Genomic DNA, 24,256 nt, shown 5'->3' with positions numbered 1-24,256 from the left:
TATGACATATCATGAAGAGGGTTTGTCAAGTGGAGACATTTGCAGACAATTTAACAGGTCGAAGAATATTGTAGGACATTTTTTTAAAATAAGGGACCAATTATAGAAAAAGTAAGAGAAGTGGGAGGCCTCCAAAAGTGAACGAAAGACAAAAACCTCGCATTAAACGACTTATTATGCAGGAAAATGTAAGTGCAAAATAAATAAAACAACAAGTAAATTTGGAGACAGGAGTTCGACGAGTACAGCAAATACTAAGATGTTAATTAGATAGTATTTGTTTGCCAAGTGAGAATCACACCACTGCATTTAAGTTTTATAAGTCACTAACACTCGCGATTAGTGTTACTAATTAAAAGCATTATTTTAGCGGATAGGAAATAAGTGTTAATTTATTTGTAATACAAATTCCGGTTACAACAAATACAAACTTATTCAAATAGGGAAACAAATGCGGGATCAATGTGGAACGAAGCGATGTCGAAAAAGTTCAGGATCACGGCCGATCCAAAGTTACGCAGAAGCGTTTGAGCTCTGCCTCGAAAAAGGGGTATAAATTATGCGCTTAGGCCCGCAGACGAGTCGGAAGTATCAGCACGGGTGTGTGTAACGAAGTTTGTAAACGTAAGTCTTGTAGATGAATGTTGATGTGCGGCTTGTGTAGATTGAATTGTGTCTGCTTTCTCCTTGTACATCCTTTTTGATGAGTGGGTGTATAGGTATGGTGAGTTGTGTTGGTGTCATCAGCTGCGGTGTATTAAGCTGTCTTATTAGGGTGTGCCAGTTTTCCCGGGTAGAGTGGGTGGATGCTTAACTCATTTAAACATCCTGGCCCCCCTAGGCGAATATTTTGCCTAGTATTGCGTATGTATATGCTGTTGCATTTATTTCGGCAAACTGCTGGTAGAGTAGCCGAAGCGCGGAATACGTTCTGACAGCAGAAGTATTTCTTGATAGAGTAGTAATATACTCATATTTATCCGTATGTGTAGAGAACGGATTTTGGTTTGAAATATACCACATGTATTTGAATGTGCATTCTAATATGCGGGTAGGTGCTTAAGATAAGAAACTTTATTTTGCGGGTTTATTTGATTTTACTGACAACTTTTTGTATTTGCGAATTTTTTTTTATCGTTTTATTAAGTGGATTATTTATTATTTGCCTTTTCTGTCTGATCGGAAATTGTTTGCATTTTTTTTTTATTCTCGGCTTATGAAGGATAGTAACTCCACGCCTGGCTCAGATATGGCCAGAATGAGTACTCCTTAGCCCTGGAGTTAGGACTGTGACAATAGAGGGATCTTGCGAGGGAGTGGCCGTGAATAGAGAACGGCTTCGATTCGTGGAGTAGATAATTTTGTATACTCAATTTGAAGCTTTGTATAGCTGATTCCATAACTCACCCATATGAGGAGCGCTTGGGCAGAAGCGATAAAAGCCACCTTCCTTTTGTAAGAGTAGGTGCGTCCATGTATCGCATTGGGAGTATGGTGATCCCTTAACTTCCTTTTTTATTTTATTTATTTTTGAAAATTTAAGCCTCTATGGGGCAATATTGTATAAAATGTGTCGATTTTTCGACTTTTGGAGACAGTTTTGCTATATTTTATATTTAAGTGTGTATGCCTTAATTTGGCGTTTAGTAGCGCGCCACATAACTTGAGATTTTTTAAGCAGGATTTTTGTATCATTATTGGCGAAAGCCATCCTGCGGGGCCGAAAGTTTTATGTGCTTTTAATACATCGACTGTCAGAGGTAACTCTGACTTTGTTTTTTATACCAATTTGTGGAGTATTGGAAAATTCTGGCTTTAATGGTAGTCGTACGACGTACCGGCCATTATTTGATCGAATAGTTTTGGAGAAGTCTTCACAATACTGATCTTTTAGAGTTTTGTTTGTTATAGGGAGAAGTTTCCTTGGCTTTTAAAATTTCCTTAATTGTGAATTAAGGCATTTGTTTGTATTATAGTCAACTTGAGTTGGTATGGTGGTAACTAGTTTTGAAACTTGTTCACTTTGTGTGTCGATGTGCAGCGTTTTAGGTTTTTGTGCCTTTGAGCAACATGGTGTCACCTGGCAATTTTTAGGATTTTGCTTTTCGGGATTTGCTTTTGGAATTAAACCCGTAGTTCTTTTTGTATATGCGCTCCTTTGCGGTGAAGTTGTACAGAGTTTTTTTGATCTGACAAAGTTGTTCCTTTCGTTAAAGTTTAATTTTTTAAACTTCTCGCAAGTTTTAAGTTTATGCCCTCTTTTACATACTTCGCGATACGTTTGCCTTTTCTGTTCGGATATGAACAATTGCATTATGTGAAAGCGTTTGTTTAAATTGTTTTTGCTTCTAGCTTGGGGTCTATTTAAGCTTCTATTTTGGTCGTGTTTAATGGTCTTAGTTTTGATTATTTTTTCTTCTAACCTTTCCGCAATTTCATATTGGGTGGTGAGAAAATCTTTCATTTGTTGCCACGTTGGGCACTTTTTTCGTGATGAGAGCGATTGCTCCCATAGAAGTAACGACTTTTCTGGTAATGCGGCGGTGCAAATGTTTACCAGAATTGGGTCCCAGCTGTCTGTGAGGATATTTAGTGTCGATAGAACTGGCAAACAATTTGAAACAGTGGATTCTAATTTGATGAATTCTACACTTGTTTCTTTCTTCATTTTTGGCAAGTTCATTAGTGTCGTTACTCGTTTATCGACCAGTATTCTTTCATTTTCGTACCTTGCTTTAGAGCTTCCCAAGCCAAATTGAAATTATCGTCATTTAGAGCGAACTGTTTTACTATTATGCCTGCCTGACCCTTAGTTTTGTATCTGAGGTGATACAATTTTTCCGCTTGTGATAATTGAGGATGGTTTATGTACACGGCCGTAAACATGTCCCGGAAGGACGGCCATTCTTCATAACCTCCGTAAAAAGTTTCTGTGTCACATACGGGCACCTCGAGGTGGATGCCTGAACTTGCCTTTTGATTGTCTATTTGTGGCAGCTCTACTCAACTGTGGGGAGTAGGTGCAATTGCTTTAATTAGCTTAAGTTGATCGGATATCATAGCTTTTGTTTCTTCGTACTGGTCTAAGCAGTTTTCGTAAATATCATAAGCCGATGATTTAAAATTATGTGGCAAGTCTGAATCGTCAGATTCTAGTATGGCGTCATAAGCCGCTTGGAGGCGAGTCCAACAATTTTTAAGATTTTGGCCTTTTATTTCTAATAACGATTCCGAGTTTTCGTGAATCGGTGAAGCGGCAAATCTAGTATTGTGTCTTGTTAAACTGTCATTTTGTGAAATTAATTTAGCAACCTGTTTTAGGCGTGTAGCTCCTGCGGGTTTATTTCGATTAGTGTCGTTATTAACCATTTTTGCAAAAAAATATTATTTATATATTTTATTTTAGTTTTAAGTTTGAAAATATCCGCACTTTTAATTTATTAAATTGTTAGTATTTGGGTACACCCTAATACTTGGACTTGTATGTATGTATGTATGTGCTTATGAAGGTACTTATGTTTTGTGCAATTGAGAGCTCGCTGAAAAGATCAATGCGCTATTTACATAAGTATGCACGAATTGTTTCTGTGTTTATGTTTATGATTTTTTCGTAAGCAATTGAGAGCTCGTTAGAGAGATCAATTCGCTTTTTGTACGCAATTCTGCTTGTTTTTGTTTGCCAAAGAACAAGAGGTATTGCCGGATAATTGCCAATGTGGACTTTGAATATAATTATGCAATGTATTGGAATGTAGGTGCAATTGTAGACAGTGGCGTAGCCAGGGAGGGGCGAAGAGGGCCGTCGCTCCGGGCGCAACGTCTTGGGGGCGGCAAAACGATCTTCGCTGTTTTTTAATATTCACAAAAATACTGTAGAACTTAAAGATGCCTTTTTCTTTCACATATCATATCATTGTAATTAAAAGTTTCATAATCTATTGAGAGAATCGCAAGATTGGGCAGTCTACTCTGACTCATGGTCGATCTCAAGTAAGATTTGATCAATTTAAGTTTGCTAAGAGATCTTTCACAAGATGCGACTGATACAGGTATAGTGAGTAGTATTCTTAAAGCTGTCGCTAACGTCTTTTAGGCTTCAAGTCCCATTGAAGAAATGTATAATAAAACTTTTTCTGGCGAAAATTCAATTTGTTCCTGGTTTTTCTTTGCTCACTTTAATAAAAGCAGGACGTCTCGGATGTCACTGTTGTCACAAGTTGCTGGCATTTTTCTTTAATTTCAACGAGTTTGTCATTATATGAGTCTCTGGTTAGTTCTATAATTTATTCAAAATCATAAAGAAAACCGAAACGGTCATTAAGCTTTTCGAAATTTGTGAAACGGGTGGATATTTCCATTGATAGTTCAATAAGATGTCTTGTAAATTTACTATCAATTTCCTCAAAAACCGTTTTGTGAGAATTTTGGAACTTCAGAATTTGCGTGGCTTCTAGTTCCTAAATTTTATATACTTAATATCGAAGATATTTAGTAAAAATTCACCTTTGTTCGAACCACCTCATGAAACTTGTAGGTAGGCAGATAAAGGGGGGCGACAGACCATCCTTGGCCCCGGGCGCCCGAAGTTGTAGCTACTCCACTGATTGTAGATGTACCAAAACTATATTTATGTGTATGTAATGTTCATAAACTTATTTATATTTGGTGAAACTGATTCTTTTTTTTTTGTATTCGCACCAATCAACGTATTTTGTGAGTTTAATTACCGTTCCGTTTAGTTATTTACGGAAATTACGAGAACTTTCGTCTTTGAAAATTAAATAAGATTTAATAATTTGATATGTCGTACCCATACCCTATCATATGCTGTTTCGTAAATCAACTTTTGTTTGTTGTTGTTGTTTTTGTTTTGTAATTACTTGGCAGATTGTATGCCTTATGCTTGAGTATACTTGTACTTATATTTCTTCGCACAGGCGAGAGAGAGAAAAGGGAATGGCAAAAAGGTATTCTCCTTTGTTAAAAAGTTACATAGGCACTTTTGTATGTATGTATGTACTTATGTGCATAATAGAATATTATTTTTTGCCTTTTATTGTTTTTTTTTTTTGTTATGTGTCTAATTTATGTTGTCTATTAACCAATCGGATTTTTTATTACAGGTTTTATGTATGATTACATATATATAACTGTAACGTTAGGCATACATACAAACGTGCATAATATGCAACAATAATAAATGGAAACGATACAACTCACTTTATCTTCTCGCAAGGGTTTTTTGGGGGATAATATGTGAAAATGTGTGTGCGAGTTTTATCGCCAATTCCTGTATTCCTCCTCTTCCTTCAGTCATTCAGCTGCCTGGTTTCTTGTGCGTGTTGTTGATGGTAGGTGTGTTTATATGTTTTTAAGTTCGCGCCCGTTTGTTTATTGTTTGGAGATTTCGCGCCCGGTTTGTGTTATTTTTTGATATTTGAGCGCTTTAACTTTTCGCGCCCGATTTAAGTTTTTGCTTTTATACAATTTTGTATATAGAGGTATATGTGTTTTATATGTACATATGTTGTATGTGTATGCACATATTCTGAGAGCCGCTTTGTTTGTGTCACTGCACTTTGTCTATTCGTTGTTTTTTTTTGAAGTTATACTTCTTATACCAGTTCGGAAAAGGTTGCGATGGATTCAGGTTGAGCAACCTTGCTCAATATGAATCTACGCAACCTTGTCTGCGAAGATGTTCGAGCAGCAAGAGAAGCGGTGACGACAATCGGCGATCGTTTGTTCGTTTCTTTCGGCACAGCTCGGCTTTTCTACCAACAACACAATGTTGCCATGCTTATGCTGTTAATGTTTTTGTAGAACAATGTTTCAATTTTTGGTTGGTGACATATTCAATTAAAAAATCAATTCTGTTGGGATTCGAACCTACGTACCTACGTGCTCGTCGTAACTTTTCAAGCGCTTACCACCAAGACCACCATTGACACTTGTATTGCGTTGTCCTAATTATGGTTTGGTTATGCATAAAAGAAATATACAATGGATCGCCGATTGTTACCTCTTTCCTTGCTGCTGCTGCGCATATGTATGTTTGTATGCTTGTTCATTATTGAAGTTATACTGCTTTTTCTTTCCTTTGTCTTTCATTTCTGCGAATTCTCAACTATATTATGTGCCCTTTTGTTAAAATACCCTGCGTTGGCCCTTGAAAAATTAAGGCTATACTTTACAGGATTATTTCTGTAGTTAGTCTTCATTTACATTTTTTGGAAATCGACCCGCGATGACGAGGTATATCGTTTTATCTGACAGCGTGAGGTTTAAGAAGTTCATTTCTAATTTTGTCTTGCGGCATATTAGAAATGATGTTTTTTCGAAAATCGTTCGCTTACAACGGATAAAACGACTTCTGAGTGGTGATTTTAATGAATAAATTCCTTTTGGTTGAAATGCTCTGCGTTGGCCGTTGAAAAGTTAAGACTATACTTCTCAGGATCATTTCCTTTCATTTCTTCAAAGAAATTAATGACCTTTAGAAATATGCATATTTGCATTACTTCGTTGTCATTTCCATATTCGTAGCAATAGAATTTCTATGGCATAAGTAAAGTAATGGCCGCCGATTGTCACCCCTTGCCGCTGTAGCAGCTTCGCCTACAAGCATGCGTAAATATGTATGTATGTATAGGTATGATCGTGAATACATATCGACGCAGATTTTTGCGAGAAGCACCAGAAAGTTGTGCAATTTATGATTTTTAGCTTTTGCCATCGTCGCGAAAAGACGACTTGTTGGCAAAGGCATGCTCGGGGAGATAATAAATTATAATAAATTTATAAAATGTGGATTTAAGTTTTCTAGTTTTCTTTCATACAAAATGATATGTCTTTTGTTGGAAATATATATATACATGGCAACACTTCCCATCACTATTTTCCGTTATCCTCATCTCTTTTGCATACTACTTTGTAAACCTTTCTTATACTCGCTTCATTTCAGTCTATCACAATAAATCAAACAAACAGGTTATGGGCCCAGGGCATTGCTGTGTGTCGACATTCGCGAATTTGAAATTGTGTGTTAGACTTGTGCGCTCGCGTTGTTGTGTGTTAATATAGCGAGACTGTGTGTCGGTATTTAAATTCGTAAACGCTAATAATTATACTGTCCGTCGGTGTAATATAGTTTAAAAGACAATGAGCTCGTTTTTCCAAATAGAAAAATTGGACGATTCCAATTACGCGTCGTGGTCGGTGCAAATGAAAAGTGTTCTTGTACACTCCGATCTGTGGGGCGTTGTGTGTGGCCGTGAGGTCAAATCAGACACTATGACGATTGCCGAAAAAGCGGCATACGATATTAAAAATGAAAAAGCATTGGCTTCAATTTTACTTTGTGTAAAACCGTCACAAATAAACCATGTGAAGCATTTGACAAGCGCATTGGTAGCATGGAATAAGTTCCGCGAAATACATCAGCCAAAAGGGCCTACGCGAAAGATTTTATTGTTTAAAAAACTATTACATCTAAATATGCTTGAAGGGAGTGCTATTGCAAATCATATAAACGAATTTTGTGGAATTCGCGAGAGTCTCTCTGAAGTAGAAGTTGAACTTCCAGAGGAAATATTAGTGATAATTTTATTATCAAGTTTGCCGGCGCAATATGAAAATTTTGTTGTTGCAATGAAAACACGGGACGCATTACCATCATTTAATGCGTTAAAAGTGAAATTACTGGAAGAGGGCGGGCGGCAATGTGCAATTGAAGAAAAACAAGATAAAAGTACAGAAGTGCTAATGCAAGCTAAGACATGCGTATCTAGTAATTTCCAGAACAAAAACAAAGCAAGTGTAGCAAACGGTTTAGAAAACAACAACAACAGTAAAAACGGTAAAAATGCCAAGTGTTTCAATTGCGGTCGGCGTGGACATTTCGCAGCAGCATGTAGACAGCCGAAAAAGAGTGAGTGCAAGCAAGAAAGCAACAGGGTTGAAAGGTCTTGTTTTATGATGCATACAAAAACGAATAACGGAAACGTGTCGGCGACGCATACTTGGTGCGTGGATAGCGGTGCAACTTCGCATTTGTGTTGCGATCGCAGCTTGTTTACAAAATATACGAACGCTAGTGAAAAAATTTGGTTAGCTGGTGGGCAGTGTATTGACGCAGTAGGCCGTGGCGACGTTGACGTCGGCGGTACACTGATTACATTGAAAAATGTTTTGTATTACAATATAACTTTGTGTCTGTGAGCAAAGCAGTAGAAAGCGGGAATACAGTTTCGTTTGAGCGTGATTGCGTCGAAATTAAAAATAACAAAAATTGCGTGTTATTGAAAGCGTTGAAGGACAATGGACTTTTTATATACAAGAGTGATCATAACAATTGTTTAAGCACAGTTACACAAAATGATACAGAAAGAAATGCATTTAAGTGGCATAATCGGTATGGACACGTAAATTTTAATTGTTTAAAGGACATGTCAAGCAACCAATCAGTGTTTGGGTTAAAGATTGGTAAAGTGCCGAATGAAATAGTATGTAAGACATGCGCAAAAGCAAAAATAAATGTGAAACCCTTTCCTCAAGTTTCGGAAAAGCTTGCAAAACAGTTACTTTCTGTAGTGCATAGTGACGTTTGTGGTCCAATAAATTGCATATCAATTGGCGGTTCACGATATCTTGCTACATTCATTGATGACAAATCGCGATACATTAGGGCATATTTTTTAATTTAAAGAATACAAAGCTATGGCAGAAAAGCAAACCGGATGTAAAATTAAAAACTTGAGAAGCGATAACGGTCGCGAATATATATCAAATGTGTTTGATTCTTATTTAAAACAAAACGGTATAATGAGACAATTAACAGTGCCTTATACTCCGCAGCAAAACGGTGTAGCGGAACGTGCAAATAGGACATTGGTAGCAATGGCTAGAGCAATGTTAGATTATGCGAAAATTGGCGAGTATTTTTGGCAGAGACAGTGAAAACAGCTGCATATATATACGTAATCGAACAGTGACAAAAATTCTCGTGAACAAAACGCCACATGAATTGTGGGTGGGTACGAAACCCAGTGTATTGCATTTTAAAATTTTCGGTTCGACGGCAGTGGCTCTCGATAAAAAACAATCAAAAAAGTTTCACACTAAAGGTAAAGAGTGCATTATGATCGGCTATTCAGAAATAAGTAAGGGTTATCGTCTGTATGATCAAGAAAGCAGAAAAGTTTTTGTCAGCCGCGATGTCATCTTCATCGAAAAGCCTAATGACACTCAACAGGCAGATACGAAACTCATCGAATTCGACGAAGGTGAACTGCAGGGCATCGTGTTGCTCACAGTGCAGTTACATAGTAAAAACAACGATGGCGAAGTAGCAGATACTCAAGTGGTAAACAGCGAAGGTGTAGAAAGTGACCAAAGTGACGACGACACCAATAATGTACGTGATGCAGTAGCGATTGGTCGAGGTAGGCCAAAATTGTTGCAAACTGGCAAAAGAGGACGTCCGCGAAAACAATACAATGAACTCCATTTAATGTGTGATGAGTCAGTAGAGACACCAAACAGTGTTGCAGAGGCGTTGAATAGCGATCATTCTACTGAATGGAAGGCCGCGATGGAGAAGGAGTATGCAGCACTCGTAAAAAATGACACGTGGATACTTGCTGATTTGCCACAAGGTCAAAAAGGTGGTTGGATGCAAGTGGGTATATACTGTTAAACGTGACAAATTCGGCGACATTAAACAATTTAAGGCGCGATTGGTAGCCAAGGGTTGCAGTCAGCGATACGGCGTAAATTATTTTGAGACATTTTCTCCAGTCGTCAGATACGCAAACATTCGAATGGTAATCGCATTGGCGGTTGAACATAATTTGTACTTACACCAAATTGACGTATCATCAGCGTATTCTGTTCTTCAAGATATGGGATTTAAGCCATGTCCCAGCGAGTCATGCATTTATGTAAGAAATTCGAAAAATGTAACGAATTTAATTGCAGTGTACGTAGATGATTTAATCATTGCGAGTTCGAATAAGTCTGAACTAATCCAGATCAAAGCCGACATATGGCAAGCAAGTTTGACATCGTTGACGGTGGTCAGTTAACGCATTTCTTGGGCATGGAAATAGGGCGTTGCGGTGAAACGGGAAGTTTGACATTGTGTCAAAAGCAGTACATTTTAAGGTTGGCAAAGAGTACCAATATGGAAGATTGTAGAGATGCTACAACTCCATTGGATGCTGGGTTTACGGTTCATTGCAGTAACGAAATGTGCAAGAAGGTCGATAAAGTGCAGTATCAATCAATAGTAGGCGCGCTAATGTATTTAGCAATATCAACTCGTCCTGACATCATCCATTCAGTTAGCAAATTATCTCAGCGTAATACAAATCCACATATAGAGCATGAAGCTGGAGTAAAGCATTTACTACGGTATTTGAAGAAGACAGCGGATTTTAAATTACACTACGTAAAAACTGGCAAAGATATTGAGGGCTTTGCAGATGCTGATTGGGGTAGTGATCCAACTGACCGTAAGTCCTATACGGGGTATGCTTTCGTAGCAGCTGGTGGTGTATTCTCTTGGGAATCTAAGAAACAGAGCGTCGTAGCTCTAAGTAGTACAGAAGCCGAGTATATAGCATTATCTGCGACAGCAAAAGAAGCAGCGTACATTACCAAACTTCTAAAAGAAATGGGTTTTGGCAAGAGCAGACCTATGGTAATAAATAACGATAATCTGAGTTCCCAAAGTCTGGTGAGGAATCCAATTTATCATGCACGGAGCAAGCACATTGACATCAAATTTCATCATATCCGGCAAATGTACATTAACAATGAAATAGATTTAAATTATATTTCAACAAACAATATGATGTCAGATATGTTAACTAAAAATTTACAAAAGTTAAAGCATTTACAATTCTGAAAAGAGATGGGTATATATTAATAGATATAAGTAAATAATTTTTGTAAAGTGTTGAGAAGGAGTGTTGGAAATATATATATACGTGGCAACACTTCCCATCACTATTTTCCGTTATCCTCATCTCTTTTGCAAACTACTTTGTAAACCTTTTTTATACTCGCTTCATTTCAGTCTATCACAATAAATCAAACAAACACCTTTCTTGGAATATCACTAAGAAGTATAACTTCATCAGTGCGTAGGGACTCCACGCATCTTTTTTTTTGTCACCACACTAGTTCATATAGGTATGTATATTTATATGAATTTATGTATGTTTTTGTTTCTGTCACCTCACCTTTTATCTCCACTATCGTGAATCTTTATATATTTTTTGTGTAAGTACGAATGTATGTAATATTTTTTAGTATCTTGCACTGCACACTTTCTTTTGTTTCAATTTTTTTCGTTTTGGCTATTAATCTATAGTGCCTTTCTTTAAGGCTCGAAGGACCATGTTTCACTAACGCTCGCGATTAGTGTTACTAATTAAAAGCATTATTTTAGCGGATAGGAAATAAGTGTTAATTTATTTGTAATACAAATTCCGGTTACAACAAATGCAAACTTATTCAAATAGGGAAACAAATGCGGGATCAATGTGGAACGAAGCGATGTCGAAAAAGTTCAGGATCACGGCCGATCCAAAGTTACGCAGAAGCGTTTGAGCTCTGCCTCGAAAAAGGGGTATAAATTATGCGCTTAGCCCGCAGACGAGTCGGAAGTATCAGCACGGGTGTGTATAACGAAGTTTGTAAACGAAAGTCTTGTAGATGAATGTTGATGTGCGGCTAGTGTAGATCGAATTGTGTCTGCTTTCTCCTTGTCGATCCGTTTTGATGAGTGGGTGTATAGGTATGGTAAGTTGTGTTGGTGTCATCAGCTGTGGTGTATTAAGCTGTCTTATTAGGGTGCGCCAGTTTTCCCGGGTAGAGTTGGTGGATGCTTAACTCATTTAAACAGTATTTATGACAAAAAATGCGTCAAACCGCCATTAACCGACAAACACAAGTTGCTTTTGGGATGACGAGTGAAAAAACATTATTTTTACTGCGAAAAAAAAATTCAGTTTAGATGACCCAGATGGTCCCCGAAAATATTGGAGGCTCAAAGCAGAAATGTAAGCGACGAAGTTTTGGTGGCGGATCACTCATGGTATGTGAAAACTCCAGTTTGCTTTGTAAAGGTTGGTACGCAGCTCTTAAGTAATTGCTCAAGAAAAAAATACATTATTTCTCAAGTAATTTTGGCAGCTGGTTACGCATTGTGAATGATCTACATTAGAAGAGCAAGAGAATAAACAAAGAAAACAAACTTTGCGCGTAATATGTATGTGTGTATGTATATGGTAATATAAATATTTTCATTGAGATTTGAGAAATGTTGTTGATGATTGGTAGGTTTTATACAACATTTCAATATGGAATATACCTTATAATAATGATTTCAACTAATTTAGGATGAATTTGACGATTACTTCGAATTTCCTTCAAGAAACAATTGTTGATTTGATGTTTCTTCGCAAAACAAGGTTTGCCATATTCACATTTTACTGAAAAAAAGTATCAAAAATGAGTACTAGATTTCTTGAGAGCTGCGTACTAGCACAAGTAAGTTTGTCGCAGGAAAGTATCTTGACCGTTTCTTAAGCGTTTTTTTATATGAAGTTTTTACGTTTCTTGAGAGCTGCGTACTAAGCTTAACAACAAAAATTAATTACTGGATGAAGTTCTATTTGATTTCGGAGAAGAATTTGTTGGAAATGAATTTATTTTGCAATTTTAAAAAAATAGTTTTTTGATAATTAAAAACAAACTGTTGTATCAATTGTTTTGAAATTATAAGGGCAAATTTATACATGTTTCAAAAATACACAGAGAAATTGAAAAAATAAAATAAAATTGTTTAAGTTATACGAAATCTCCGACGTCGCTAGAAAGGTTTAAAGATAAACTACTCTAAAACTATTTGTATATATTATTTTTAAAGGAATATACTATCGCAATATGAAAAAACAAAAAAATCTTTTTATTTCAAAATTTCGCACTAGGTGTGCATCTTTAGCTATCTAAACTAAACTTAGTGAGAATTAATCAAATTCACATAATCATTACCTCCAACTTTATATTTGTTTAAAACTTCTTGAGATGTCATAATCTTCAAACAATTAACATCAGAAGTAACATAAAATTACACGCTGACGATGATACGTTAGACGTGCAACTTTGGTTAGTACAAAAATCGGACTTATGGGTGTAAAACCACTCACCATAATACTCTCATTCGAGCTTTAAAAATTTATAATCAGCTATAATACCCTCCATAGCTATTCCATATAGTAGCCCGATCTGAACAATTTCATCGGAGATTGTGAAAATGGCAGCTATAAGCTAAAGGGGTCCGATCTAAACAATTGGTTGGGAAGTTATAGCACTGTCTTCGACAATAATCCAGGCCATATTTCGTGAAAATACCTTAACATATAAAATAGTGTTTTAAACAGGTACTTGAGTTTGATTAATCAGTTTGTATTGCAGCTATATCCTGTAGTGGTCCGATAGCGACGAATGAGCGAGTAATTGGAGAGCAAGAGACATGTGAATTTCAGATAACTATCTAAAAACCGAGGGACTTATTCGTACGTATACAGTACGTTCAAAATATATAGTTTTCTTTTTCGCGATCTATTCGCGGCAAGGTTTTTTTTTATTTTTTTTTTTTGCAAAATTGTAAATTCTTACTATCTTCCTAATGTGTCTCAGCATCAGAAACTTTATGAAGCAGCCTTTCTGACGAAGCAAATAGACTATTAGAAAAACTGCAAAGTATTTATATAAGAATTGTACATTTTTGAAGAGATGGTCCGACTAATATGATGAAACAGAAGACGAAGATAACAAGCCAAGAAAATGGACTAATGACGTGACATCTAAAAGTGAGTACAAAGCTGTTGCTTTCCTTTTAAGTAGAAACCACTGCCCAGTCTAAAAGAAGCTTCACAAATGTTCTTTAAAGGATTGGATATCTTAAAATACAATATGGGACAGAACTCAGTGATCTGGCATCTCCCAGTAGTACTCTAATGAAACCATTAATTTGAAAACACACATTGACAAAGATTGCATTGGGCACAAAAATAACCATAATTGGAAACTGCAAGAAGGCAATGATCTGAAGCATAGGAGCAGCTTCTGTACTCAATGGAACCAAGAAAACCATATTGTGGCTTTAGATTGGCCATCACAGTCACCAGTATCCAACAAAGAATACTAGGGACTTTAATTAAAGCCAACATATAGGGAAAGCATTTAACGTCAATAAAAGATTTCATTAGGCTACTACAACCTACTTCCTGTGGAATATGCGGAAAACTAAATTAAAAGTTTCCAAACAAAACAATGTAACTTAATGTAATTTCTATAATTACTAAATTTTTCTTAACGCTACGACATGATAAAATCGACTCAGGTCATAATGCTGTTCATGTATACGCTAAAGTTAATACATAACACACTTCATATCTTTTTGGCCCAAGGCTAGCGACCAGAGAGCGAAAGGAAGCTCCCAACATCATCATAAGAAGACTTTGTTACAATCATCACCCAGACTGACTGACTTTACAGTGGCTGTCTCTGCTGAACCACATCAAAACTAATACGCGCTGTTAGGCATTCTTCGACAACGATATACAGAAACAACTTAATTTGTATGCATACTTTTTATAGGGTCACCGACATTTCCTTCAGGGTATTGCAAACTTCGTGGCAAAATTAATATACCCTGTTCAGAGTATAATTACAAAAGTCCCTACACGCAAAAAATTCGGACCATTTTTTTTGCCCGCGGATACCGAACAAAATTTCTTTAATTCATAGGGTTAAGCTGTATGTACATACATACATATGAATAAGTTAGATGTGATGTTCTAAGTCGACGATGGAGCAGACGTTCCATTGCCCGACCATGAATAAGTTCGAATAGCAATTACCGGCCTGAAGAAGAACAAAGCGGCGCGGGGCCGAAGAACTGCCGGCCGAGCTAATCAAACACGGCGGCGAAAAACTGATAAGGAGAATGCATCAGCTTCTTTGTAAAATATGGTCGGACGAAAGCATGCCCAACGATTGGAATTTAAGTGTGCTCTGCCCAATCTACAAAAAGGAGACCCCACAATCTACACCAACTACCGTGGGATAAGCCTCCTCAACATCGCGTATAAGGTTCTATCGAGTGTATTGTGTGAAAGATTAAAGCCCACCGTTAACAAACTGATTGGACCTTATCAGTGTGGCTTTAGACCTGGCAAATCAACAACCGAGCAGATATTCACCATGCGCCAAATCTTGGAAAAGACCCGTGAAAGAAGAATCGACACACCCCACCTCTTCGTCGATTTCATGCTGCTTTCGATAGCACGAAAAGGAGCTGCCTTTATGCCGCGATGTTTGAATTTGGTATCCCCGCTCACCCACTACTCACGCAGTCTGATTTGATACCATTTGAATGAATGAAATGGAGATGAGCACGAAATTAAAGACGTCCAGTAAGAATTTTCTTACGCTAATGATAAAAAATTTCCTACACGGGTACATCCCTTAGCGGCACGACCATGCGTGATGTTGTTTTGGCGCAGTCTCAAAAATGACTGAACGATAGATCCTAAGCGTTAGCGTTGCCGTTTTGGTCCGATGGGACCAAATTTGACAGCTTCATTTGATTTAAATAGTTTGGTTGGTATGCAGAAGGTTCTGGTAGACAATGTATCGTATTGATGTATTAAACTTAATTTTTAGATTTTTTCGTTCAGCTCTGGATACAATTTTGTTTGCTATTCATGATAACTAAAAAATAGTTATGAATGGGAACAATGTGTAGAAAACGAGTGAACTAATCTAAATTCCGTTACTTCTATACATTGAAACCGTAACATGTAACTTCATGCATCAAAAGGACTCATGGACAAAAAAACTCCACTTACAACCCAAAAGTGGCAACACTGGTAAGCGTACGTGTGAAGTTAGCTTGCAGAAATGTGCTAAGAAATATCGACCCCTGGTTTGCGTATGTATGTCCTCGCCATTTGCTAAGTTTGCGATTACATGAGGCAACTTTAGTTGCTAATTCTCGGGCGATTCTCTTTTGCTGTCGCCCATTACCTTCACACGAGCAACTTGTGATGCGCAACTCTGCTCGAGTTTTTTTCTCATTCTCTTTCACTTTACTTTAACCCATTGTCTACTCTTTACTTTAACCCATTGTCTCTTCTTTTTCCTTATAGGTATTTGGGCCACTCTATCACATATATTAATCAGCTCTGTCAATTAAGAAATACATTTTATTTATTAAAACAAAGATATATCACCCTTTTTACTATCGTCTGAATCAATAAGTATGGCTTCCTCCATACATTTCACAATATCTTTAATTAATTCGATTTTTTCCTCATACTCCATTTTCTAAAATATTTATATTATATTATGAATATTGGTATACATATTTGCAAATTACTTACCAAAAGATGAAATTAAATTTTTTAAATATATTCAAAATATTAATTTCAAAAAAATATACGCAAATGCAACTATGTACTAAGAAAGAAAGAACACGAATGCCGAAAAATGTCGCAGCGAACTGCTACGAATAAGAACACAACAATAACTGAACACTGGAAACTCGGCGCGATTCCCCTCTCCTCGTCGCCCCCTCGCCTATAAACCAAGAGTTGCCGCAACAAAAGTTGCCTCGTGTGATAAGGCTCTAATATGTACATAATTATACAAAAGTTACCTCAATATCAATATTCAAGCCTACATTGGCCGGCCCTTAGTTTGTTTCTGTTTCATTCAACTAGTTAAAAAGACTTCGTCGACTAGTGTTCAATCACCTTCGTTGACACATATTGTAGTTGGAAGCCGTCTGTGATATGATTAAGTTTTGGTACCGATACACAATAGTTATGATACATGAAGCGGCAATTGTTAAATATACTTGCGTTTGCAAGACTATGTTGCTTCTACTTGTTTGCATAGCTGCGGGTTGCTCACCTAGAAATGAACATCATGAAGGTATAAAATTATATTTAAACTAAGGTACTATTCAAAGAATTACTTTACCCGTGAGTACATGTACCCTTACAGAAGCTGGTATTGCTCCGGTTGGTACACAAGTATAGTTCCCAGAGTCACGCAGCGAAGCTCGAGTCAGCATTAAACGACTTGTGGTACCTACATCTGTTTTTTCCGTTTCTAAACTGATCCCGCCACGTTGAGAATCAAAGTCAACAACCGATGCGCCATGATACCTACATAATAAAGAAATATTTTCAAATAAACGGCTCAAATGAAGCATACACACTAAAAGAAAATGACAAAACGAAAGAAAAGTGAGCTCCCACACCAACCCAATTCATGTCCTTGATTGTTGAGTTTATAGGTGTGTTCGAGCTGTATAATGATGAATAAGTATTAAAATAAAATGCTTAATTCAATTATTTAATAACATTTGAAAGAATTAAATGTAATAACATATAAATTAGTTTTAAAAAAGCAGAGTTACTTTTATTGGTTTAAATTTACAGAAAAAGTTTTTTAATTTTATTTCCCACAGGTGACTCTTCTCACTGTGATTCCATGATTTGTGGGCGTGACAACGATCCGATTACGCTCATCTACGAACTCGATCTCACTGTTTTTTGCCAAGAACCGCGTGTTCCAATTTTTATTATGATATTTTGGTTTTTACTCAAGTTGACTTTGCACAGACGTATGGACATTCAGACCATCAGCCGAGTTTCAACTCGCCCCATCATCCTTATCATTTATATGCACATAACCCTGTATCTAACTCGATTATTTTTTAGGTAATACAAACAACCGTTCGGTGAACAAAACTATTATACTTAGTAGCAACATGTTGCAATAGTATAAAAATCTTACGTGTTTGAAAAATTGTACTATCATTTTTTGTTTTAGCAACTCAAAATTATCAAGAAACAACATCAAAGTTATTTAATGACTGTAAAATAGTGTTATTATTCATTCAGGCAGTCGCGGTGAAAAGAAGCCATCTTTAAGTAACCAAAACTCTAAATGAATATAATTATTATTGTTTTTAACGTACATATCTTCTAAATCACACTCAGGACAATTCTTTTATGCACCCCTATCAAAAGTGTGAAAATTGATGAAATCGGATATTAAGCCCGCCCCATCCCCATATAACTATTTTGTTAAAAACTACTAAAAGCGCGATAAATCAATAAATAAATGCGCCAGAGACATTAAGCTTGACACCCAAAATGCTACGGCATACCTCAATACCGACTCGTCCAATTTCAACCCAATTCGGTATATTTCAGTGTGAAAATGGACGAAATCAGACTACAACCACGCCTACTCCCATATAACAGAATTTTGAATTCCATCTGATTTCCCTTTCTAGTATGCAAATCAAGCCTCAGTGAATGTGTCTGAATAAAACTTTGCATGAAAAGTGCGCTTAAAGTAAGCCACCTTATAATAAAAACTTTTCAAAACCGGATTACTCTTGTTCAAGCCACCAGATACCTAATATGTGGATCCCACTTACAACAGCGAACATTTGATCGAAAATATCGGTCAATTTATAATATATCGATGAATATGTCAGATATTTTAGCAAAGTTGACTGATTTATAATATTGGATATCCTATATAAATACATATATTTATTTAGTCTACGAATTACCGCCACTCTCATATATTTCATATAAATATTTTCGTTATTCTAACAAGTCTTATGCCTTAAACTAAGATAATTTGATGAACCTTGCTACACATATTTCTTGCCAATTAAATAAGAACGAATTCGTAGACAGACGTCATGGATAATATGATACGTGACTTTAGCATTGGCTCTCTTTTTCTGTCAAACGCGTTCCCTGATTATTTGACAGCGATGGAGATCAGGGAATTTCTATCAGCTGATTTCAGAAAAGGCGGGCTGCCAGAAATAAACCGCTATAATTAACTGACAAAATCAGTGTGAAACGAAATTTCATAGAAGTGCGTGCATATTTGTTAAAAAAGATTTTTGTGTGTTGTGAGTATTAATGATTTTGCATTTTAATATTTATATATACATTTTCAAAGTTATTAATTTACTATTTTTATATAATTTAGTGAAAATGCCAAAAGTAAGGAAGTGTGTGGTTGGATGCAAAGGCGGAGAGCATATTTTCAACTTTCCTTGTAAGGAAAAGGATAAAGACAGGTTAGTCCAAAAGTTAAAAACTATGAGTACTTGTATACAGTATTTTTTTATTTTTTTTATTTTTTTTATTTTATAAAAGCTTACATAATAATACAATTATTATACAAACTTAAGAAAATACGCAGCACTAGCATCATGGGCTATCGGCCGACTGGTTATGTTATATGCGTCGAAGAAGGTCGCTGTCTTTCAAAAAGTTGTAGATTTTCGAAATGTTGTTGCTTGAGGGATCCATCAATAAAATTATTGGATCAGTATTATTGAAGTTTGACAGTCTATGAGTTTGAAGTGCTGGACAATGTTGCAGAAGATGCAATAGATTTAAATCTGAATCACAAAATGGGCATTGGTTGATCTGAGTGCCATTTAGTATGTGAGCGTGTGTGATAATGGAGTGGCCAATGCGAAGTCTGATATATGGAATGATATAATTAGATGAAAGCGATGACGGAAAGGATGGTTTGATACGATTTGAATTTATTTTAGAGTAGTGGTGTCTGTAATTCATCCAATCAAGCGCCAATTTAGTGGATCTTTGTTGAATAATAAGCCGTTTTATATCACTCTTAACAAACAAGGCAGATGTAGTTGTTGGAGTGATGCACACCTCCTTAGCCACCGAGTCCGCAAAAGTATTTCCAATGATTCCAGAGTGACCGGGTATCCACATTATTTTTAGTCTATGTGCTAACGAAAACAACAGCGATCTAATGCCAATAATGACGTCATTGTAGTTACTGCGGTTTTTTAAAGCTTGAAAACACGATAGACTATCTGTACAGATGATGAATTTACCAAGGTTTTGTTGGGCATACTGGACAGCTTTGAGAATACCCGTAGCTTCAGCGGTAAAAATTGAACAAAATGGAAATAATAAACCATACGATATTCTTTGTTGGTTATCATCAACTACAGCAAAAGATGTATGCGACGATTTGGAGCCATCAGTATATATAAACTGCCAACCAAAAGATTTGAAGTGCGCAGATAATTCCAAAAATCGAGATTTATACACAGTGCTTGAGTGATGGATTTGCGAAGAAAAGTAAGATCACTAATGAAAGAAGATTCATTTACTTTCCACGGTGGAATATATTTACTGCAAGGCAGCAATATTTTAAGCGGCAACTCATTGGTTTTAGCAAACAAAGCACTTTTAAAAATAGAAGACGGTATTTTAGGAGACCTCTTTCTGCAAAGTGATGATTGAAAGTCCTTTTTTATAGTAAAGTTCGTGCTGAGTATGAGTTTTGAATAAAGTTTATTTAAGCTATCTTCCACTGCATCTTTTAGAGAAGGTAGGCCAGCTTCCGTCAGTATGTTTTTAATTGGCGATGTTGGAAACACTCGAAGAGAACAACGAACTGAAGAATGATAGGGCAGCAAAGCATCTTTAGATGATTCTTAGAATGATGTCCATAAATTTCCAAGCCATAATTAATTACAGATGAGATGAGGGCTTTAGTGACGTTGACCAGTAAAGCCGAGCCGATGAGTGAGCGCTTACATGAGAGGTATTTAATAATATTTAAATTAACAAAAAGTCTTTTTCTTATATACTGACAATGTTTCTTAAATGTATACTTAGAGTCTAATACAATACCAAGGAACTTAATACTATCTGTACACAAAATGTTTGTATTATCAAATGTGAGTATTATCAAATGTGAGCGTTGATAGTACATTGATGTTTTTACAAATATGAAAAAGTTTCGATTTAGGAAAAGATATTGATGTGCCTGAAGTAGAGGACCAACGAGAAAGACGCAATAAAATTTCAGAGAAAGTAATTGTTACTGAAGTCAAATTTGAAGTTTTTGAGAATAAAATTAAATCATCAGCATAAATCTGATGCCGGATAGTAACAAAATCTGATAGAATGGTACTGATTTCATCAAATGCAATAGTAAATAGGATCACCGAGAGCGGTGACCCTTGTGGGGTACCATTATCTAATGGTAGAACAGAGGATGAAACATTGGATATGATAACACTTAATTTACGGTTGGATAGGAAAGATTTGACAAAGTTAAAAATACGAGAACCCACTCTCCACCTACTAAGCTGTCTTAACACTACATGAATCCCAATCCTGTCAAATGCTTTTAGGAAATCTAAAGAAAGAATAGAAACATGATTTTTGTGGGACAGAGTATCAGAGATAAAGTGATCAAGGTGCAGGAGAGCATCCAACGTACCCTGCCCCCCTCTTGAACGCAACTTGGTTGTGCGAAATGAGATTATTAGATTGAGCATACCAGGCGAGTCTAGTAGCAATAATCTTTTCAATCAATTTACCAAGGCAAGGAAGAAGGGAAATGGGACGATAACTGCTGACCACACCAGGAGGTTTACCAGGTTTTAAAATAGGAATAATCGCGCTAGTCTTCCAGAGGACAGGGTAGTTGCCACTGAGAAAAATACTATTGTAAAGTTTGACTAGACGGGATATAAGGAATGGAGGAAGGTGCTTGATGATAAGGTAAGAGATTTTATCAATGCCAGGAGTTTTGCCCTTGACTGACGAGAGGGCTAAATTAAAATCAAGTTCAGATATATCGGCATCTAAATATTCAGCTGATTGAGATAAGGTGGAAGGAGGAAGGTAAGGAGAGCAAAAGAGAAGAAAGTTTACTAGAGGAAAAATCAGAAGAGAAATTGGAGTCCAAAGAAATATTGGAAAAGTGGGTGGCAAACTCTAAGGCTATATCTTTGGGATATAGTAGAGTGCCCCGAGGAGTATTTAAATAAGTGATAGGAGAAGAAGGTGATAAACCAGCCAGTCTTTTCATATCAGTCCAGATTTTTCTAGAATCCGAAGAAGAAGTGATATTATTCGTAAATTCTTGGAAACAATGAACCTTAGCAGCCTTAGATTTATGGCGAAAAAGTGCATTGGATTTTTTGTAAGCTATTAAGTTTGCACTAGAACGTAAACGTTTAAATTGATGCCATGCGATCTGTTTCAGATTTCTTAGTGCAGAAAGCTCATTATTCCACCAAAGAGGAGCAAGCTTGACTGGTTTAGAAGAAGAAAGGGGAAAAGAATAGTTAGAAGCAGAACGTATAATTTTTGGATTCTGAGAAGCCTCTTGATTTATATTGGAAGAAAAGGGGAAATAACGTGAATGCGATAAACAGGCTTCTTCAAACCTATCCCAATCAGCCGAATCAGTTTTAAACCGAATCCTGGGCTTAAAAAATGAATGAGGGCGAGAAGTAGATATTTTGGAAAGGATGGGAAAATGATCACTGCCATGGAGATCATCAATACAACACCAGGATATTTTTGAGGAGAGGGAGGCAGAACATATGGAAAGATCAATATTAGTGAAGGTAGAGTGAGTGGAAAAATGGGTGGGGGAACCATCATTTAAAACAATGCAGTTGGATCTTAGTAAGGCATCCTCAATGCTACGTCCCTTGGAGTTAGCCGAAGCAGAGCCCCAAAGGGGACTCCAAGCATTGAAGTCACCACACAAGATAAAAGGATTTGAACCGGAAGGAATAAGATTTAAAAATTCAGTAGTAGAAAATGATTGATCAGGAGGGGAATAAGCACAGATGATTGAAATTTTATAGGGGGCGAGGATCTCAATAGCTACAGAAGAAAAAATTGAAAGGGGTATGGGAAGTAATACGTGAGGTAGATTTCTTTTAACTAGGATGGCAACTCCCTGCTTGTTGGTGGTGTTATGTGGGAGATTAATAAAATATCCCACATAAGCCCTAGGGGTAAAAGCTGAGGCATTATAAGATAGGTGAGTTTCATTCAACAGGATAATAGATGGATTGTACGATCCCATAAGTAACTCTAAGTTAATATAATTATTAACATAACCGTTAATGTTCCATTGAAGAAGTGTAATCATATCATATGTAAACTTATAAAAGAAAAAAGTTAAGCTACGAATATTTTATTTAAACTAAATGTCTTCATTGTAAGAAGGAAAATTGGGTAATGCAAGAGGATCTTGCGAGCAGGAGAGGGTGGGGGAGGGTGTGATAGGACAGGAGGAAAGGATATTGAGAGGAGAGTCAGAGATGGATAAAGGGGAAAAGAGAGGGGAAGGAGAAGTGACAGAAGAGGAGGTAGGATGGGTTGGAAGGGATTGTTTAGATGAATTGATGTCTGTAGTTGTTGTTAGATTAGTTTTGGTAGGATTGTTGGATTTGTTATTAGGTGTTGTTTCATTATTGATTTGATTAGTATTGTTAGAAATTTTAGCTATAGAGGCAAAAAGAGTTTGCATTAGAAGTTGTATGAGAAAATTGAATTTTATACTTGGTAACAGCTTCACGCATACTACATTTATAAATAGTTTTAATTTTTAATATTTCTTTGGATTGTTGATATTTAGGGCAAGTATTAGATGATGCCGGGTGGTCGCCCGAGCAATTTGCACACATTATTCTCTTACATTCAGTAGGTGGGGTATGATCGGAAGGGAGGTTGCATGAGACACAAGAAGGTGAATTACGGCAGTATTTTGCTGTGTGGCCAATTAATTGACATTGCTTACAACGCATAGGATTAGGGTAATACGGACGGACAGTGAGGTTCCTCCAGGCAACATCAATTCTTTCAGGAAGTTTGTATTTATCAAAAGTTAATAAAACTACACCCGTAGGATTACGGGAGCCGTCAGCAATTCGTGAAAACTTATGTACAGCAGAAACACCCTGCTCCTTAAGACCATCAACAATATCTTCTTCTGATAAGTTATTCAGGAATGGGGCGTATATGGTGCCTTTAACCGTATTCAAAGTATTATGAAGCTTGACATTGATATGACCTCCGCCAGGTAAAATTTTTGCAGAAAGAAATTTGCTAGCTGTTTTTTGTTGTTATTTACAAAGAGCAGTAGGCTACCATCACGTAGCTCAGTAACTTTACTTACTTCCTTACTGATTGCTTGAATACCTTTATACGTAGCGAAGCATGATAACGAATTAAGTGGCTTGTTGTCGTCCAGCGATGACATGACCAGAAATTTTGAATCATCCGTGTTTGAGACTGGTAATTCTGGAAATTGGTCTAACGGGATCGGATTTGGT

The 24,256-nt window shown here is 36.6% G+C and overlaps 2 protein-coding genes and 1 pseudogene across 11 annotated transcripts in view; 2 read left to right on the top strand and 1 right to left on the bottom strand.

Moving 5' to 3' along the window:
• Positions 1 to 24,256, bottom strand: part of LOC120779744 (zwei Ig domain protein zig-8) — a 60,346-nt gene that overhangs the window by 713 nt on the left and 35,377 nt on the right. For 9 of the 10 annotated variants that reach the window (XM_040112126.1, XM_040112120.1, XM_040112117.1 and 6 more), the window contains 2 exons: positions 17,062 to 17,249; positions 16,736 to 16,992 (listed from right to left, as the gene is read on the bottom strand). In XM_040112126.1, the coding sequence (XP_039968060.1) occupies positions 16,829 to 16,992; positions 17,062 to 17,249 (352 nt within the window). In that variant the 3' untranslated portion in view covers positions 16,736 to 16,828. Of the gene's footprint in view, positions 1 to 16,637; positions 16,657 to 16,735; positions 16,993 to 17,061; positions 17,250 to 24,256 lie in introns of those variants that run through there. The other variant, XM_040112119.1, reaches the window with a different exon arrangement.
• LOC120779955 lies at positions 6,180 to 6,382 on the top strand (annotated as a pseudogene).
• On the top strand, positions 10,184 to 13,761 carry LOC120779804 (secreted RxLR effector protein 161-like). Its single transcript, XM_040112178.1, has 2 exons — positions 10,184 to 10,702; positions 13,711 to 13,761. The coding sequence occupies exons 1-2, from the start codon at positions 10,184 to 10,186 to the stop codon at positions 13,759 to 13,761; spliced, it is 570 nt and encodes a 189-aa protein (XP_039968112.1).

Source organism: Bactrocera tryoni, unplaced genomic scaffold, assembly GCF_016617805.1.
Source record: "Bactrocera tryoni isolate S06 unplaced genomic scaffold, CSIRO_BtryS06_freeze2 scaffold_11, whole genome shotgun sequence".
NCBI lineage: Eukaryota > Metazoa > Arthropoda > Insecta > Diptera > Tephritidae > Bactrocera > Bactrocera tryoni.
Note: the sequence above shows the minus strand (reverse complement) of the source record. Positions and strands in the feature narration are given on the sequence as shown.